Genomic DNA, 16007 nt, shown 5'->3' on the forward strand with positions numbered 1-16007 from the left:
GCTTCACTTCTCAGAATGGGCCAAATTTGAAAATGTTTGTTTCTTGAGTAAACCATCATCCAAAATACCCATATGGCAAAAGCTAATAATAATTAATTGAACCAGGCCATCTGCTTATGTGTGATGATTTCTTTTTCCAGGCACATCATTGCTTCCTCAACTGATTCATGAACAGAAGACTCCATGCTGGCAACACAGGAACTGTGATGGATTCAACCACTTAGGCTTCCCATGATCAGGGCAGACCCGGCCCCTGTGTGCACAGGGTTTATCAGTGACCACCCCTGAACCTCGCAACTGACCAGACTCCAGGGACACCATGGGCCACGTCGTTGCAGACTGATGACTTTGGACCTCTTCCATTATGGAAAGGGCAGTGATTTCTTCTCACTAAAATGGGCTCATGTCTGACTTTGGAATTGACCTCTTGCCTGTAGATCATCATGGCACGCTCTATAAAATTGCTTCTGATCACGGAATTCACTTTACGGTGAAAGAGGGAAAGCAATGGGTGATACCCTTGTCAATGGATCCTGTCACCCAGAAGCAGTCATCTGTATTCAGCTGTGACATGATTTATTGAAGATTTCATTTCAGGACTGAGAGACGATCATATCTAAGGAGACTGAACTATCATCCTTTAAGAGGCCTGTTTGTTCTGAAGTAGGGAACATCACATGGTGCTATTTCTCCCACAGCCAGACTAAACAGGTCTGGAGGAAGGGGAAGTAGGGACGGTGCAACTTCCATCTTACTTAATGGCTCTCACTCTTCAACTTTTTCTTCCACCGATTAGCGATTTTAGTACCCAGGAAAGAAAGGTTGCACCATTGAGGCAGCTGGCCACTGGGGTGGCTCCCTTTGGAAAGGGGATATAAAGTGTTTGTATGAGTAATTGTTCCATTAAAGCAGACATTTTTTAAAAAGGTGAAATTTGGGGAATTAGAGTGAATATAGACACTGAACAGAAAAAGAGTGATATAGCAATAGTCTGGACACGTGGGCTGGCCACCTAGAATTTCACATGCCATTAGGTAAAAAAAAGTGGGTTGACAAGGCTGGTTGCAGTGCCTAGTCCTGGGAAAATGCTGCTGTACCATGGGGGACAGGCCAGGGTGGCGGCTATGAATGAAACTCAAGTGGTCCTCTCAGGAGCCGCGTCCTCCTCCGCCTCCAAGGGTGGGAGTTAAAGGAAGACTGTTGCCATCATGCATATAGGCAGGGCCACCTTGGTCTCTATGCCCTTAGGAAGGAGGAATAGGGTCATGGCTAGTAGGTCACACCCCATTCATCTGAGGTACTGGCTGAAGACAGAGCATGGACTTGGAATGGAAACTGGAAGAGGGAAACCTAAATATCATCCAGGGTCTCTTCTCTAGGGCAGAAAATGAGAGCTGTAGCCTCTGCTTGTACTTCCTGTGTTGTGTGTAGCCTGAAATATTTTAACTCATTGCCTCTCTTTCCTCTCTCTTTATTCGTTTTATTGTATATGGGGTGCACGGTTATGGTTATGTAACTTCAGCTCAAAGATACAGAATAATGCGATGGGCTTGTTAACCCACGGAGGAGGGGTATCCATTACTCAGAGACCCTGAGTACAGGAGTTGAAAGACATTGGGGTAACCCCGTTGGAAAGGGATGAAAGAAGTTTATTGTATGAGGAATAGCTACATATTTTAAGCAAGAGTTTTTTCTTTAAGTAAAGCTAGAAGAATTGGAGTATATGTTGATATTAAACAGCAAATGAGTAAGGCTTTAATGAACTTAATAAACCCTTTTTTTTTTTTCTGTTTTGGCTCTGCACCATATGAACTCATTCCCAAATTTGGAAAATCCACTATTACGCGAGTCTTGGGAAGGGGCAAGATCAACTAGTTCACGGGCATAGGATCTAAGCCCTGGCAGTTGGATGTTCTGATCTAGAACTTCGAATGTGGAGCCAGGACACAAAGAATCCAGCTCAGTGGAGTTTGTTCTTGTGGCGGCAGTGGTGGTGGCATCAAGGTACAGCAGTTTCATTGGTGTTGTCCAGGATCTAGGGACCAGCTCTGGGGGCCGTGGCATCTAAACCAAGCTGTTCTCCAGGCATGACTGGGTCATGGCCCCAGACCTGTGGCTTTCTTGGATCCAACCCCTTTTCAAGCCCGATTCTCCGAAACAGCCTGTGAGTTCCCTAATAGCCTTCCATTCATTCCCTTTTCTGTTTAAGTAAGCTGCTGTTGGATGCTGTTGTTGCAACCAGTAATCTGACTAGCCTCCTCCCATCTGAGCTCTTTCCTTCGCCTCTTCTAGTGTTGGGTCAGGGAGGTGTTAGTTCCAACTTTAGTTAGCTCTTTTATGATCATCCTTGCCAAGAAGCAGCTTTAAGAAGTACTGAATGCAACACGGGTCATCCACAACATCCCTTTTATTGATATTAATCACAGTTATGAGGTCTTGTCCATCAGTAAGCACAATTTGCATTATGTAGAACTACATACAAAGACATAAAAATAAAACATACATACACCAACCACCACACCAGTTAATCTCAACCAATCAAACCTCTGAATGTGTCTTCAATTTTGATCATCAGTGCTTTGGAAGAACATACATAGACCCAGCCCAAGGTTGGCCTTTGGGGTCTGAGAGCATTCACAGAGCAGGAGATTCAGCCTTGGAAGCAACTGAATGTGTAAACTCTGAGAGCAGACACTGACAATGCAATGCCTGCATACCTGGCTCCTGGGCTGCCTGCCTTCTCAGCAGAGCCCACTCAAAGTCTCACGTGTTCCTCTAACCAATGAGGACGGCAGGCCTTATCTGTGTTTGAAGTGGACAGGTCAGTGTTACCCCTGTTGGAGAAACTATGTAAGAAGGAGTAGGCTGGCTTTTGGTCTAGTTTGACTCATTCTTTATAGGGACATTTCAGAATGATGAGTTGGCTAAAATTTACTTTAGAGGGGAAATGTAAAATTACCTCTTCTTTTCCCATCCCCTTCTTCCTTTCCCATCCTGAGCCCTCTGGCAAGGCCTGTTGCAGCTCAAGAGGTTTTGGTCAGATTACAAGTTACCAAATGGTCAACAGGGAAGGACCCCACTGCAGATTCCAAAAGTCTCTCATTCACTTGAGTTAACTGAAATGGCTCCTTCTTTGAGTAATTGAAGAGTTTGAGTTCTAGCAGTTTGCTGGTGTCTCCAAGTCTCTTAGAAAAATGATGGCTATAAACTTATCAAAATAAATGCCTAAGAAATTTGGAAAGCGCGACAAATGGCCTTGCTCCTGGAATCCATTGACGGCAGAGGCTTCCGATCAAACCCACACTCTGTCTGTCTTCTTTCCACAGGGCTCACTGTGAGTTCACAGTTGTCCTCATCCCCTTTCCTTCAAGAATGTCAATCTTTGCCAAAAAAAAAAAAAAAAAAAAAAAAAAAAAGCCAGACTAGCCAATTTCCTTCCCTTTGTCTGTGTCTCCCTCCCACGTAGTGTCTCCTTGGGGGGAGGTAGAGGAAGGCATGCTCCTCTCTGGGCTGGCTCGGCCTTGGAAGGTAGCTTGCTATCTTTATGATGCTCCAGTTCCAGCGTTCTAGATGGGTAAAGGCTCAGCAGTGATGAAGCAGGAGGGGCGGATGAGAGGTGTGCTGGCCACTGTGCCCTGAGTCACTAGGCCACCAAAATGCTTAGGAGATAGAAGGTAGCTCGCTTCTATAGGTGACCTTGAGGAGTTGGGAGGGAGATAGAAGTTCCCAAAGCAGAGATTTCCCTGATCTGGAGTTCCTTGATAATCCCACTGAAGAGAGAGTCCATTCAGTGGCCAAAACAAAGAATCTGTATTTCCATGCCACCTTAAAATTCCCCATTAAATCAAAAATCTCCCTCAAAGCAAAGTAAAAATGGTTCTATTATAATCAGAGTCAATCAGGATAATGAGATGAAGAAGACAGGAAAAAAAGTTTTAATGTGAAGAAAGAGGCTTGTGGTACCACAGAAGCCAACCACTGCTGTTTCCTCGTATGGCCTTTCCTGGGGTCTGAAGCGTCTCAGCCCTAGCCCAGGCCGACGTCCAGTGACATCATCACTACAAATCCCAGAATGGAGGCCCAGGATGCCAGCTTCCCATTACCACTGGAAGAGAAGGACAGGGAGAAAAGTCAGACCGTAATGCTCCCTGAGGCCACAGCTAGGCTGAAGGCATCCTCTGCAATGTCCAATTCCAAGAGAAATCACACTACCATTAATAATGGTAACATTTACTGGGGCTTACTATGTGCCAGGCAAACTAATGAACTCATGGAACCCCAAACAGTAACCTCATGAGGTGTCATAATTATCCTCATTTTACTGGTGGGGAAACTGAGTCAAAGAGCAGTCACTTGCCCAAGGTCACCTATGATGGTTCTGTGGTCCATGTGTGAGGGATAGAGGGGTGATGAGTTCTTAAAGATATTATTTAATCTGGCCTTGTAAACTAGCCTCAAAATTATTCTTCTATAAAAAACAACATAGGCTGGGAGCAGTGGCTCAAGTCTGTAATCCCAGCACTTTGAGAGGTCGAGGCAGGCAGATCACCTGAGGTCAGGAGTTTGAGACCAGTCTGGCCAACATGGTGAAACCCTGTCTCTACCAAAAATACAAAAATTAGCTGGGTGTGGTGGTGGTTGCCTGTCGTCCCAGCTACTTGGGAGGCTGAGGCAGGAGAATCATTTGAACCTGGCAGGCAGAGGTTGCAGTGAGCCGAGATCACGCCACTGCACTCCAGCCTGGGTGACAGAGAAAGACTCCGCCTAAGAAAAAAAAAAAAAAGAAAAAGAAAAGAAGGCCGGGCGCGGTGGCTCAAGCCTGTAATCCCAGCACTTTGGGAGGCCGAGACGGGCGGATCACGAGGTCAGGAGATCGAGACCATCCTGGCTAACACCGTGAAACCCCGTCTCTACTAAAAATACAAAAAACTAGCCGGGCGAGGTGGCGGGCGCCTGTAGTCCCAGCTACTCGGGAGGCTGAGGCAGGAGAATGGCGTAAACCCGGGAGGCGGAGCTTGCAGTGAGCTGAGATCCGGCCACTGCACTCCAGCCCGGGCTACCGAGCAAGACTCCGCCTCAAAAAAAAAAAAAAAAAAAAAAAAAAAAAAAAAAAAAAAAAAAAAAAGAAAAGAAAGAAAAACAAAACAAAACAAAACAAAACAACAACAACAAAAAGAAACAAAGCAAACCCTTACTCCCACCTCCTGACACCTGGTCTATAGCTAGCCAGTGAAGACATGCATGTATCACCTTGAATGACATTTTAGAGCTCACCTCTCCCCTCATTCCAGCCCCAGAGAATCGAGAGAGAGGATGAGAGAGAATATATAAAAATCATAGTCTACTGAATCAAGAGACAGGGGGCAGGTGCATATGCCACTGCCTGGTGTCACCTCATTGCTTGACCCACCTGCCCTTGGCTTCTTTTCTTTTAGTTTCAGAGAGCACAGTTGAGGAGGGAGTGGGGACGATCTTGAGAAGGCAGAAAGGGGAGGGAATAAGGAAAGGAAAGGCAAATGAAGAAAGAGCATATTCCAAGGGTGGGGTCCCAGCCGGGACTGGGACAGGGACAGACAGGAAGGGAAAGTTCTCCAACCTGATCTGGGCTTCGGGGATGATGTCGTCCATGACCACGTAGACCATGGCACCGGCAGCAAAGGCCAGAGCATAGGGCAGGATGGGCTCAGCCAGCACCACGGCAAAGGCACCAAAGACCCCGGCCAGGGGCTCCACCATGCCGCTCAGCTGCCCGTACCTAAGGAGAGAACAGAGACATTTACCACTGCAGGGGCAGGCAAGCAGATGCTCCACGTGCCCAGGCTGTTGGCGCAACCCTAGCACACGGATGCATGTCATTCTACGTCATATCTGAGCACGGCAGTGCAAAAGCACATCACTGTTTTGTTGAAAGAAGCCCACATGGAGATTGCTGAGGACCTGATATCAGACATGACCTTGTCCTCACTCACCAGAAAGCTCTCCAGGTGGAGAAGCCTGCCCCTCGCAAGGGAAGACTGACAGCCAGGCCCTCGGGGAAATTCTGGATCCCGATTCCAATGGCCAAATTCCTGAAAAACCAAGAAAGCACATGAAGGCTGTTGTCTGGAACATGTGCCCATACAATGGGAGTCCCTGGCCGAGGCCCAGACCTCCTTGGGTGCTAGGAAGCCAGCAGGAGATCTGTGACCTGCAGTAGGAGAGGAAGGAGAAAAGTCAGGACGTGTGTGTAGGTAAAGAGCAGGGGCCACAGGAGGGAGTGACGTGAGCCCTCTACCCATCATGCTGTCCTAGATCCTGGGCAGGTTCTGTCCTTACAGTGCTTTGCTACGGCACAGAATACACTGGCTGGCTCTCGGGGTGCCCTGAGTTCTGCCACATGGCTGTATAACTTTGCACTTTTCATTTTACTTTCTACACCTCTGTTTCTTTTTTCTTTCTTTCTTTTTTTTTTTTGAGATGGAGTCTCACTCTGGAGACTCCAGGGCTGGAGTCCAGTGGCATGATCTTGGCTCACTGCAACCTCCACCTCCCGGGTTCAAGTGATTTCCAGCTAATTTTTGTATTTGTAGTACAGATGGGCTTTTACCATGCCGGCCGGGCTGGTCTCGAACTCCTGACCTCAAGTGATCTTCCTGCCTTGGCCTCCCAAAGTGCTGGGATTATGGGCGTGAGCCACGGCACCCAGCCTACACCTCTGTTTCTTATATTCAATTTGGGGACAACAATATCTACCATAAAGGATTGCTGAGTGACCCAATGACCCAATAATGCCTACCACATCCTAGCATAGAGAGGTGCTCAACACATTTTGGTTTCTGTTCCGTTACAGCATGGAAATGGGTATATCACATTTTATCCAGAAGCAACTTCAGAAATGAGACAAGGAAGTGCAGCTGCCGACGCTGATGGTGCCGCAGATCTGGCTCCGGGCTCAGCTTCTCCATGGGCTCTGCAGGTCTGGCACCATCGCTGCATTTCTCTGGGCCCCAGTGGTGCTCACAGTGATCTTCTCACCTCCTGCCTCTGCAGGACAGTGAGGAGCTGTACCGACAGATGTCTGTCTTTGAGAACCTGCTTTCTGCACAAACCAGGCATTGGAGTGTGAAAGGACGAAGAAGCAAAATGGGATGCGTACAAATGCAATCTGTGACCGCATGCCTGGCCTCAGGGGGCTTAGTATTTAGCCATGGAGACAGCACAGCCATGGACATGAAGAACCCTCATTGTGGATGCTGCAAACTACAGCAAATCAGCCAAAAATCAACTTGCACAGGAAGCAGAGGCATGATCGGAGGGAAATGGGGTCAGTCTGAGTGCCTTAGGAAGGCCCTTTTGCACATGAGACTCTACCCTGGTCGGACAGGTCCAAGGAGCAGCCCTGCCATGAAGGGCCATCTGATCCACAAAGATCTAAAGGGCATGAGAATGCCCTCGGCAAGCAATGCTGGTGTGTGGCCCGAGGGAGTTGTGGGTAGGTTAGACAGAGAAGGGAAACTCCACCATCACTGACTTTCAGGTCAACTGGCTCATGTCCATCCATCTTGCTGCCAACAGGAATCCACCCATTGCTGCAAGGGAGTGTTGTAGACTGGAAGCTGGGCCCCCTGCCTATGGCCTGCCCAGGCTCCCAGGACTGGGACACACTCGTGGCCCTGAAGATCCTGTTGGGCCTGATCCGGCTGTCGCCTGAGTTCTAGCCTCCAGCAAAGAACACCAAGGCGAATCCCCAGTTTAGCATCCGACCTCCATTTTGTTTCAGGGCTTGGCCTTCACCCCGTTTTTACCTTTATCCCCCCAACTCCTGCACATGTTTCATCAAGGTTCGTAGTTCCAGATACCTCAGGAAGAAGCAGCCCGCACCTCGAGTCTGCCAGTCAAGTAGACTCTTAGGAACTAAGAGCTGCCCTAACACAGTCTCACACCTGTCACCACTTAGCTCACATGTGGTTCATATAATTAATGCCTGTCCCATCACTTTTTGACCAGATTACAATGAGCCCCTCAGCATCTACCCATCAGCTTAAAATCTGCCCCCCGTGCGTAACAGCGTTGAGAGTCACTGGCCTAAGCCGACATCAGAGGAGGTGAGGATGAGGAAAGCAGTCCAGCCCACCTCCCTCCCAGGAACCCTGTCCCTACTATCCCAATTCCCAACACAGGCTGGGAGCTGAGGACACCTGTGGCCACTACTGAATACATCAGGAGCCTGTAGCCAGGGTGCTGACTGTATACAAGATCTGATTTAGAGAGCTCTGGAGGAGATCCGGAGCAACAGAGGACAGGAGTAGCCAAACAGGTGGTATTCAGGGATATGGATATGTAACAGAAGTGATGGAGAATAGTGAGCACCCCGTGGCAGGGATGGTCCCCCTCGGGTGGGGTGGGGGGGAATGAGCCCTGAGCTGACATAGGAGCCGCGGGGCCTAGACTGGTTCGAGGGTGGAAAACTGTGAAGAGGGACAAATGCAGCCTCCCCAGGGGGCATCTGAAAAGTGATGGCATCTTAAAAATGATCAGTTCCTTAATTAAGGAAATATTACGGTCTCTTGGGGCTGTCAGAGCCCTTGAAACTGTCTCTCCAACCTGCAGTCAGGACTGTTCATGAAGTGGAGTGGATAGACAAGAAGACACCCAACCACACCAGCCCAGGACATGTCCACAAAAGCTGCGTCACTCAGCATTTCCCACGAGCCTACCCAAATCCCTGTCTATGTCACCCAAGTCTGTGCTCTCCTTTGACTCCTTAGAGAAGGGCTCAGACATGCTCCAACTTCATCCCTTGATCTAGCGGGCAGCAAACTTTTTCTGTCATGTGCCAGATAGTAAATATTTTAGGTTTTGCATTCCACTGAGTCTCTGTTGCAACCACTCAACTCTGCCATTGCAGGTGCAAAAGCAGCTATGGACAATATATAAACCATTGAGTATGGCTGTGTTCCAATAAAACTTTATCTATACAAACAAGTGGGGGGCCAGATTTGGCCCATGGGCTGTAGTCTGCTGACCCCTGCCCTGATAGCTCAGTGGCTGCAGAAAGATCTGACAAGATGAAACCACAGACCCTGGGCACTGCAGACCCTATCTCTTCTTATGTTCTCATGGCCGTGCATGTGGTAGTTGAAGTTTGGGCTTTGCCGTCTGACTTCTTCTGTCCAAATCCCAGGTCTGTGCTTTGTTAGCTGTGCTACTTTCCATTTCTCCAAATGTAGAATTTGAAGAACAATAATACCCATCCTCACTTCACAGCATTGCTGATATGATTACCTGGGATGGTCCCTCTCAAGCCCTTAGCACATGGGAGCTGGTATGCAGCAAGCACCTAATCAATGCCTGTCCTGGGGTGGGGGTGAGTGTTATCACTGAGGTTGCAGTGTGAAATGACAGAGACAGGGACTTAAGGCTTTTCCAAGAACTCATGGGTCCTCTTTCCAAGAGAGACTAAGATTTTCCACCCTGAAGCCAAAACTCATTCCTCTGAAAAGCTCTGCTTCAAAGAGACCTGGGCTTGGCTGTTTTGCTTATGGCTCATCTGGGCTTGAATTCCCACCGGCACTCATTCATTTGATCTTGTTGACACGTCTGTGAGATTTTTACATCACTTGTAAGATTTTGGCGAGAACCACTGTGCAACCTGAAGGCATTTCAGATACTGTGTTCCTGTATACTGGTTGGTCTGTTTGGGTTGTACAGAAACTCCCAGGAGACGTGGACTCTTGCTTCTCCTGGGCTGGCATCCTTCCTCCTATCACCTCCAGACCCCCCTGAGCCCCAGTAGCTTCCTGGAGGCCTGGAAGCTGGACGCTTACCTGGACACAGTGCAGGGGAGAGCTGCTAGAAGGGAGTAGGGGGCATTCTGATGAGCCTGGGCTTGACTCTTCTGTTGTGTGCTTTTTTTTTTTTTTTTTTTGAGATGGAGTCTCGCTCTGTCATCTAGGCTGGAGTGCACTGGCACAACTTCAGCTCATTGCAGCCTCTATCTCTGGGGTTCAAGCGATTCTCCTGCTTCAGTCTCCCAAGTGCTGGGATTATAGGCATGCACCACCACACCCCCCTAAATTTTTTTTGTATTTTTAGTAGAGACAGGGTGTCAGAATGTTGGCCAGGCTGGTTTCAAACTCCTGACCTCAGATGATCCACCTGCCTCAGCTTTGAAAAGTGCCGGGATTACAGGTATGAGCCACGGCACCCGTTTTTTGTTTTGTTTTGTTTTGGTTTGGTTTTTCTTTTTTCTTTTCTTTTCTTTTCTTTTTTTTTTTTTTTTTTTTTTGAGATGGAGTCTGGCTGTGTCGCCCAGGCTGGAGTACAGTGGCATGATCTCAGCTCACTGCAACCTCCGCCTCCTGGGTTCAAGTGATTCTCCTGCCTCAGCCTCCCGAGTAGCTGGGATTACAGGTGCCCACCACCACTCCCAGCTAATTTTTGTATTTTTAGTAGAGATGGGGTTTCACCATGTCAGCCAGGCTGCTCTCCAACTCCTGACCTCAGGTGATTTGCTCGACTCGGCCTCCCAAAGTGCAGGATTACAGGTGTGAGTCACCTCACCCCGCCTGCTGCACTTTTAAGTATGGAAAGCTCCATTGGATAATTGAGCCCTGGGGGTCACCTCTGCAGATTTTGTCCTGGGCAGCTGGGGGCAGTTTTACACTTCCCTGAGAAGTGCTTCTAGGAGGTGAGGCCCTGGGCAGGAAGTCAACTGTAGCTTACATATCCTCCACATAGTCTTGATCTGTCCTAGTTCAACAGGAGAGAAGAATTTGGAGAAATTAGACAGGATGAAAAAGGAAATCTAGCTAGAGATGTTTAGGAAAAAGGTGTTACTCTGGTCCCTTGTGTTTACAATGTGTGTGTGGGGGAAAGGGTGGGGCGTAGGGAGTGAGTGGGTGGCCCTGCTTGGCCACCTTGCTGTTCCTTATTTTCTCGGTCCCTAACATGTCTTCCTAGCTAGTCTATGGGGCAGGAAAAAAGGGTCAGGAGTTCTCTTCCTCACTGTGAAAGGTCCTAGGCCCCCCTCTTCTGCTGCTCTGCCAGGGAGGGTGATGGGTGCCACTTCTGGCATTGGGTACAGGATCAGAGTTAATGGCTTCACTTCTTCCCTCCGGGGCCCCGGGCCTAGGACTCGAAAGCTAGCTTTGGAAGACACTGTTGAGCCCTGCTTCAGTTACAGGATACTGACAAGCATGTTCTAACCAGCCCTGGGCAGAAATACGGCCTGTTCTCGCGGCTTCTGCTACCAGTTTCATGTGCAAGCTGACCCTGAGCTCCTATCCCAGGAGTCGGGGGCATGCAAATGTATTTCTGTTGAGGACAAATTCTTGCCAATGTTTCATAAGCCCCTGCCCCGCCTTCCCAGACAGACCCTCGAAGGGGGGCCCCTTCCCTGCAACTTTGTACATATGTCCTTGCAGCCCTCAAAATGGTTGAGCGAATACAACCAGCTTCCTTGACCTTTTGCAAAGCCTCAAGTGCAAGGTTTCTTTCCAATGAGGAAGGCCAAGGCTTCTATTTTCTTGGCCCTTGCTGGGCACTTGGTGACTGGCTGTCAGTCCACTGCCATTGCCTGCACCTCATATTCACAGGCAGGCACACGAATGTAGCCACAGAGTGGCCAGCCCAATGTCACTGGCAAGTCAGAGGTGGGGCTCCCCGTCCAAAGTCCTCACCGTGACACAGCGCTGACTACAGTCATCGCCCGGCGGGCTATGGAGAGCCTCCTCCACATCCTGTCTGGGAGCCACCGTCCTGATAAGCAGCACAGAAACCCCATTCTTCCATCCCTGGCAAACCTCGTTACCTCTGCCTTGCCCCAGCCCTGGCACGGGGCTGCCAGCCCAAATAGCTGCCACGCCCTCTGGATCCTGCCAAGCCTTTCTCAGCAGGGCATTGCGTTGCTGGGCAGTCACGGAGTCCCTCCTGACACTCCTGGGCTCCTTTGCTCCCCAGCAGGGACTGGCACCACAGCTTCTCTGGCTTTCCTACCTGTCATGCACAATACTGTTTAATTGGGTTCTCCTCCACACACACACGTATACGCACAGGCCCATCCATGTTCCCTCGCCCCGCTGCATGTTGGGCATCTGTCAGAGGCCCACTGGTGGGTGGGGGTGACCCAGTGGAGGGCACAGTCCCTTCCAGCCCTCTCCTCTTCTTCAATCACCTGCATCAGCTCCAGAATGGGATATGAATCCACAGCTCTCAGACCTGAAGACACATGTCAGTTACGGGGAGCACCGGCAAATGCCGATGCCTGGGACCCGCCCTGGAGATCTTGGTTTATTGCCGTGGCGTTGGGCCCCGTGTGTGCAAATTTTAAGAGTGTGCAATGGTGTTGAGAGCCACTGGCCTAAGCAGGTGTCAGAGGAGATGAGAATGAGGATGGAGGTCAAGCCCACCTCCCTCCCAGGAGCCCCTTCCCTGCTATCCCAATTCCCAACACAGTCTGGGAGCCGAGGACACCTGTGGCCACTACTGAATGGATCAGGAGCCTGCAACCGGGGTGCCTACTATACACAAGATCTGATCTGGGGAGCTCTGGAGGAGATCTGGAGCAACCGAGGGCAGCAGTAGCAAAGCAGGTAGTATTTAGGGATATGGATGCGCAACAGAAGTGACGGAGAATAATGAGGACCCCGTGGCAGGGATGGTCTCTCGGTGGTAGGGGGTGAGACCTGAGCTGACTTAGGAGCCATAGGGCCTAGACTGGCTGGGGGGTGGGAAACTGTGAAGAGGAACAAGGGCAACCTCCTAGGGGGAGCTGGTGGTGTGGAGGATGCCCCAGGTTCACCAGCTCCCCTCCTGCGGCCCTGCTGTGCATTCCTGCAAAGCCTCCAGTCTAACTAAACACTCTGCACTGACCATCCTGGGCAGGTGGGGTTGGTGGGCCATTCCCCCCTCCTTTAAGCTCTGGGAAGGGAAAGCCCAGATGAGAGGTTTCCTTTCCGGGATGGGCCATGAAAATTCAAAACAGCATTCAAAAGCAACGGGGAAAATACAAACCCACGCCCTTCTGAAGACAGTGAAGCTGCTGTCTTTTGGGTTCTGTTCCCCCCTAACAGTAGCACAAAGACACCATTACTAGCCTGGGCCACGACACATTAATGGGAAGGAGAGGGAAGTGGAGATGAAGGGCTCTTTTAGAAAAAGAAGCCACAGGCTGTCCCCTGACAAGGTCCCTTGTACCTTCCGTGACAAGCCAAGTCCCATGGCAACCTGTCACCGGAGCCTGACTGACAGCAACAAGGCAGAGACCTCTCGAGAAGGGCCAGGAGAGGGCCATCTGTGTGGAGAGTGGGACAGGAGAGGAGAGAGGGAGCGTGGAAAGGGAAGGAGAGGGAGGAGGCGGGCAGGGAGGGTCGACAGGGCAGGGTGTCATTGGGGAGGAGGGGGGCGGATGACCTGGGGTTGGACTGTGCCAGCAAGGACAAGAGCAGCCCTGACAGGCCTCTCCCAGGAAGGAACCCAGGGTCTGTCTGCGGGGGCTGCCTCACGAGGCAGGGTTTGCCTCGGAGCGTCCAGACTTCTCTTTTCCTTAGGAATCAGAAATTGTTAGGAAGGGGCAGAACCAGAGAAGCACCAGGAAGGGGGGTCCCATCCCACATTGGGGGAATCAGGGTTTATTTTAAAAGTTCATTTCCTATTATATTTTTATTTTTATTTAAACATTGAAGGCCAGGCTTGGTGGCTCACACCTGTAATCCCAGCACTTTGGGAGGCTGAGGCAGGAGGATTGCTTGAGGCCAAGAGTTTGACCAGCCTGGGCAATATAGCAAGACTCTGTCTGTATATAATAAATAAAAAGAAAAACCAAAAAAAAAAAAAAGAATAAAGAAGAACAACAAAGAACAGAATTATCAGGCGTATTTCAAAATCATTCCTGAAAAAAATAAATAAATAGGCCAGGCACGGTGGCTCACGCCTGTAATCCCAACACTTTGGGAGGCAGAGCCAGGCAGATCATGAGGTCAGGAGTTCGAGACCAGCCTGGTCAACACGGTGAAACTCTGTCTTTACTAAAGATACAAAAATTAGCCAGGCATGGTGGTGGGTGCCTGTAATCCTAGCTACTAGGGAGGCTGAGGCATGAGAATCACTTGAACCCAGGAGGCAGAGGTTGCAGTGAGCCGAGACTGTGCCACCACACTCTAGCCTGGGCAATAGAGTGAGATTCCACCTCAAAACAAACAAACAAACAAACAAAAAATAAATAAAAATAAACATCAAGGAGGAGCAGAGATGGAAGAGAGAATGACGAGAAGGAAGACAACAGAAGATCACTTCTCTGACTTTGGGCAGGAGGGAGTAGCAATGCTTTACCTCATTAGAGTGTGCAGGCCAATATGTTAGGAGGTCAGAATTCCCTGAATACAGTGTCCCCTTTTGGGACAGGAACTAGTGTGCCCAACCATTCCAGTTCACCAGGGACTCCGGGGTTTCCCAGGATGCAGGACTTTCGGGGCTAAATGTGGGACAGTCCCTGGATAACTGATGTGAGTTGGTCACCCTCAGAAGTACTCACAAACAGGGTAGGTGGCAGGGGCAAGCTAGAGTAAGAATTTTAATTTTCCACAGGGGATATATACAGAATCTTAGAAGCTAAGCAGATGTTTGAAAAAGTAAAAAGCCCCACCTAGCACTTGCAGTGGTCTAATGCAAATTTTGACCACTTTTAGCTGGTTGGATCTACTTCCCTCTAGAGAGCCAGCTTCCCTGAAACCCTCACCGGCCCCACTGATGCTGGGTTGGTCCTTGTGGGTGCTGTCTCCAGCCCAGCCCTGAGTGACATCCAGGAGCTGAGCGGGCACGGCAGAAGCAGAAGAGATGGCCTCCCTGCAGGGACAGCAGCAGACACTTTGCTTTCTTGGGTAGGGACATAAAGAAGCAATTCTGGCTGCTTAGGAAACCCCCAGAGGTGACCTGTGAGGAAGTGGGGAAGGCCCTGGGCCCGTGCACAAATAATGACTCCTAGAAGATGGAGGGGGCTGGGCCCACAAGAGGTGCCAAGGAGGTGCAGGCGGGGGAAAGGTGCCCATTCATGGGCTTGGCATCTCCATGGGCTGGATGCAGGGGCAGAGGTGGACAGCCTGAGGTACTTTTCCAGAGGTCTCTCTCATCCCTTGCTCTTCCAACCTGGTAGAGGCTGATGGCTGATGGCCAGGGTCCCACCAGGGTGCTAGGTAAGAAGGGCCTCCCTCCTCCCATCTTCAGAGACCACTAATCCCAGTGGGCAACAGGAAGAAAGGCATCCCCGGCGGGCAGTTGTTTCTGCTTTTTCTTAGAGGCCTGACCCTGATTCGCCCCAGGGGCTGCGTCTCATCTCCTGCATCCTCCTCCTACTCAGTGACCCCCTACCCATCACCCACGTTAAAAGTTAGGGCCCCTGGAGGTCAGCTCAATGCCTGGAATGTTAAGATTGTTAAGGTAGAAAAAGGAAATGCAGACAAGTTCAATGCCTTTGGAGGCCCTGTGACGTGTAGTGCCAGTCAAACGTACCAGTCAAACACATCTGGGTGGGACCCCAGGTGCACAGGTGGGACCCCGTGCAAGCTCCAGATCACTCAGCCTTTCCTTTAACTGAAAAATGGGCATAAAACTTCCCCCACTGACAGGGCTCTTGTATGGATGGCAAATGATCACTGTGAAGTGCCAGGCTCATCTCAGAGACCAGAGTGATGCTCTTTAAATAGCAGCCACTGTTAAAACTGCCCGAGGCTGCTGAATGAGGCGGCGATGAGCTGGGCACTGAAGCCTCCTATTCCCCCCAGCCTGGTGACCTCCTAGCCTCACACCAATTTCTTCTACAATGGGTGCGCCTCGGCCTTCTCAATTATATGTCCTCCTGGGCAGAACCATGTCCTGCAGTGGCAACTTGGCCACCTGGGAGCCTCTTCTCAGGAGTCACTCCAGAATCAACCGCTAAGCCCTGGCCATTTGCAAGAGCTCATGCCACATATGAAGAAAGATGTTTGGAAGGGCCCCGTCTTCAAGGAACTTACAATATGATGCAGGGCAAA

General features: G+C 50.0%; 1 protein-coding gene across 11 annotated transcripts in view; it reads right to left on the bottom strand.

Annotated features, from left to right (window-relative positions):
• Nucleotides 1-2389: 2389 nt before the first annotated feature.
• The window catches only part of SLC39A11 (solute carrier family 39 member 11), a 561386-nt gene continuing 547768 nt past the window's right edge, over nt 2390-16007 (bottom strand). For all 11 annotated transcript variants that reach the window (XM_017950929.3, XM_017950930.3, XM_031657167.1 and 8 more), the window contains 3 exons: nt 5970-6068; nt 5597-5755; nt 2390-4105 (listed from right to left, as the gene is read on the bottom strand). In XM_017950929.3, coding sequence (XP_017806418.1) covers nt 4027-4105; nt 5597-5755; nt 5970-6068 — 337 coding nt within the window. In that variant the 3' untranslated portion in view covers nt 2390-4026. The remainder of the gene's footprint in view (nt 4106-5596; nt 5756-5969; nt 6069-16007) is intronic.

Source organism: Papio anubis, chromosome 17, assembly GCF_008728515.1.
Source record: "Papio anubis isolate 15944 chromosome 17, Panubis1.0, whole genome shotgun sequence".
Lineage (NCBI taxonomy): Eukaryota > Metazoa > Chordata > Mammalia > Primates > Cercopithecidae > Papio > Papio anubis.